Below are 4,008 nucleotides of genomic sequence, written 5' to 3'. Positions count from 1 at the left end.
AGTACTCTACTGTGCTGTAGTCAGTAGTCACATATATGTATTGTAAACTCGGCTGCTCGGAAAACACTTAACATTACTCGTTACTCGGCAAGGGAGCTACAAACGGACAGAACAGTCTACTTTAAGCTTTGACAGCGCTGGCGTGATAAACTGCCACTGATCTTAACGTATCTATCCTCTGAATACGTAGTACAATGTTAATTTTGTACCATATTGTTTAACAGTAGGTCGGGAAAAATTAATGAATGCGAACTCAAAAAATGGGTCTGGTAAGTATTCCTGTCTTCACCGTAACAAGTACCCCAAGCAGTTCATTATACTGTGACAATGTATTGTACGTACATGTAGCGATATGGTGCCGTGGGCGGTGCGAGCAGAAGAAAATGTTCGGACACCGTGAAATTTTCTTCATTTACAGTATAGTCCTCTGTAGATTCCCTGTGTATTTCGTAGGCTCACATGTTTTGTCTTGTACTACTAGTTAAATAGGGTCCCCTTTTCATTAGTCGACAATCCCTTAGTGACCAAAATTAGATAAATAAATTTGTGTGACCCTTCATGCATGCAAAGTATGATATAAAAGACAACAAAGCACACGAATCAGAAATTGTGACCGATCCGTGAAATTTTGGGCGTTCAGCGTTCGTTTGGCGGTCGCAGTCTCCAGTGGGAATGAGGAGTCGTGATCTTTCTTCACACACAGGGAATTTAAAGGAAAACTAATGTAATTACTCTGGACACGTGCCTGGTGGGAGTCAAAAATGGTTGGAGGTCGGTATAGTCCTCCGTCCAGCACGGTCATGTGTTCAAAGTATTGAAGTGTGTCAGTTATCAGGAGGGCCAATTGTACGATGGTTTGTCCAATAAGTCAGCGAGTCATTTGTTGGAGGAAAGTTCGACTTGACCATCAACTCTACCGCTCACCACCAGCATAGATGTGCATCCAAGCTGATGGATTCGATTCCTGGTGCTCGAGAGGGCGATAACCTCAATATGTCAAGTAAAACAGGAGAATTCAGAGCCTTCGCAGAGAAGGACTTTATGTTACACATGATTTCTCTCAACTTAAGTGTAGAAGTACGTACTGAAGGGTACTTTCACAAGCGAGTTGAACCTGGGAGAGATACACAGAATAATGGCGCCTAAACATAGCGATTACTTGAGTACTTTACTTGTACGCCCTTAAGAAACTGTCCTGATTCCTTGAACCCTAACCTGTTTTATAGATTGTCGCTGATAAGTTACGGCAGCGTATTTAGTATGGATATGGTACATTGCAAATGGATATTGTTTTGGTTGCCGATATGTCTTTGTGAACTGAGAAGGACCTGTCGGCCCTGTTCAAAATGCGATCGACCTGCCTGCACGTACGCTACGATGAGAAAGATGTCTTGCATGCGCATGTTATGAGCTCCCCCGAACCATTGGATACTGCTGCAATAACAAAAATAAACCCTTGTGATGGTTATACATTTATGTTGCAGTTGTCAGCCCAACAACCACCACTACACCTGCGCCCACCACCACAACCATAACGACGGCTCAGCGTGCGGGTAAGTCATACGGAGATAACATGTACAACTTTAAGGTCTCATGAACTACTCTTGATGTAATCCAACGTGTAACTTTAACCAAAGTATTTTAATTGACTGCTTGCAGCTTCACGATAGATTAGCCTCAATTACAGGTCTCGAATGGATATTGTTAAAAAGGAAAAGGCCCTTCGTGTGCCTGCAGTCGAGGCTAAATCGACGATGTGACTTCTAATTCTGTAACAGCCGCATTAATAACACGATATCTGCATCGAGCATTAACAATGCAGCTACCAGAGGCGTTTGCTAACATGCTAACTTACTAACTGATTAACAAACCGATCGTTGTCTTCGAATTTGCTGGGAATATCGTGGTTAGAATCAGGACAACCGGCACAGCCTGGAGAGTGCAGTGATCCGGGAACTCCGCCAGACGGCAGTCGTGAGCTGTCATCCCTTACCCATGGCAGCACCGTCACCTTCTCCTGCAATGACGGGTTCGCCCTGGTCGGTGCCGCCACCCTCACGTGTCTGGACACCGGCCAGTGGGACGCCAGCCGCCCCACCTGCTCAGCCAGCGGCAGTGGTCAGCCCCCTGGAAGCGGACGTAAACTAACTTTCACCCTGAAATCAGCAAACTTGCTCATTCCTGTTTTACAAAATATTTCTGCAAGTTTGCTGGTTTCAGATTACAGTCTTTGTTCAAAAGGTGTCAGGTTCCGTCCCTCCAAGTCATTTTGATACAATCGTTACTACTTAACTCTCTTAAAACCTAACGTTACCAGCGTGAGCATTTTTACCGTACGCATACAAAACCTGACAGCAAGTGCCTAATCATTGCTGACACATTAACATCGCTACAGCTATATTTACCCTAACTGGCTGCTGCCGAGGTGCTAACTTGTACATGCAAGCTTGCTATTTTACTTACAACTAATGCAATGGTTCTTTGTGCAAGGCTTGAGAGAGACGGAATCTAACACCTTGGTCTGTCGAGTGGAGTACTTTCGAATTTCAATTACCGTCACAACTTTGTTACCTAACCTTGTTGGTAACATGGTTTGTAACGTAGATATTCAGTTGTGTTACAGCATGACAAAACGTATTTTTATGGCAGTTTTCATAGACATTGTCATATATGCATGTTGTAGAGATAGTTTCTGATGTAGGGTCTTATTGAGTCCATGTTGTGGACCGGTTCAAAGGTAAGGGCTGCTAAACAAACAAACAAACAAACAAGTCAGACATTAAGCAAAACGTTTCTAAAGCTTTTTTGTGTTCATTGACTAGTTTAGCTGTACACTACTCTACACTACACTGCCCTATTAGATTTCGTTTAGATGAAAATGGGATACGTAAGATAGCTAAAAGATATTTTCACGTTTCATCTGATGGTTAGTAACGTTATAGTTTGTAGTGACAGAAACGCAAGCCAGGCAACGCCAACGTCTTCGTTGTGCATTTGCAAACGTTAACTGATTCTAAACGTTGTTGTTTGACCAACCATTTGAAATCAGATTGCAGCAACCCAGGCCTGCCGACTAACGGTCTGAGTGTGCTGAGTGATGTGCAGTTCCGCCAGGGGGACAGTATCCAGTTCTACTGTGATGAGGGGTACGAGCTGACGGGGTCCTCCGAGCTGCTGTGTGACGGTACAGGGGCGTGGTCAGCACAACTGCCTGTGTGTGTCCGTACGTACAACATCCTCGCTGTCGTGGTCTTAATAAAACAAAAACAAACAAAAAATAATTGAAAAAACAAAACAAAAAAGCTACATGAGTGCAGTACACTATGAAGTACACTATGAAATCATTGAACCAACGATCATACGGTATAAAACTTTGAAGATTGTTGCCACTGATATCTTTCCCGGACACGTATGTTTTTTTGTTTTGTTTTTTACACTTCTCCACAAAATCCGTTTCAAGGTTCAGAGAAAGAGTATTGATAAAGACTTGAAAAACGCTTGTTTTGCAGAATAGTGAAATTAAATATCAACGTTGAATTCAAGCCTTTAGCTTCACTGACGAGAATACGAGTCAGTGGCTCTGCAAACTTAAGTTCACCCTCATTTGTGTGTATTTCTATTAGTACCGCTATGTCTTGGTGCAGATTCCTGAGGTTTGTTCTCAATAATATAAGGCTGTTGCCTGTTTCTAGCTGATGGTACGTTGACCTCCGGCACGCCGACCTGGGCAGTAGCCTGCATCGCAGTCGGCGCCGTGGCAGGCCTGGGGATCATCGCCGCCATCTTGTACATGCTCATCAAGACGTGAGTCTTACTACCTAGTCTCTACCAGACTCCGGATCGCTGGAAAATCGTAGAAATGGAACAAATAGAGAGGAATATAACCGGCCAGGATCCGACGATCGCGTGCTGTTCCCTGGCCGGTTATATTCCTCTGGCCGGCTTACTCCTCTGATTTGTTCCATTTCTACGATTTTTCCAGCGATCCGGAGTCTGGTAGAGACTACT

The 4,008-nt window shown here is 43.9% G+C and overlaps 1 protein-coding gene across 1 annotated transcript in view; it reads left to right on the top strand.

Moving 5' to 3' along the window:
• Positions 1-3,804, top strand: part of LOC118413623 (P-selectin-like) — a gene marked incomplete at its 3' end in the record, with an annotated part of 5,716 nt that extends 1,912 nt beyond the window's left edge. Inside the window, 4 exon segments of the mRNA XM_035817149.1 lie at positions 1,468-1,553; positions 1,912-2,139; positions 3,050-3,223; positions 3,693-3,804. Coding sequence (XP_035673042.1) covers positions 1,468-1,553; positions 1,912-2,139; positions 3,050-3,223; positions 3,693-3,804 — 600 coding nt within the window.
• Between the last annotated feature and the right edge of the window lie 204 nt (positions 3,805-4,008).

Source organism: Branchiostoma floridae, chromosome 4 (genome assembly GCF_000003815.2).
Source record: "Branchiostoma floridae strain S238N-H82 chromosome 4, Bfl_VNyyK, whole genome shotgun sequence".
Lineage (NCBI taxonomy): Eukaryota > Metazoa > Chordata > Leptocardii > Amphioxiformes > Branchiostomatidae > Branchiostoma > Branchiostoma floridae.
Note: the sequence above shows the minus strand (reverse complement) of the source record. Positions and strands in the feature narration are given on the sequence as shown.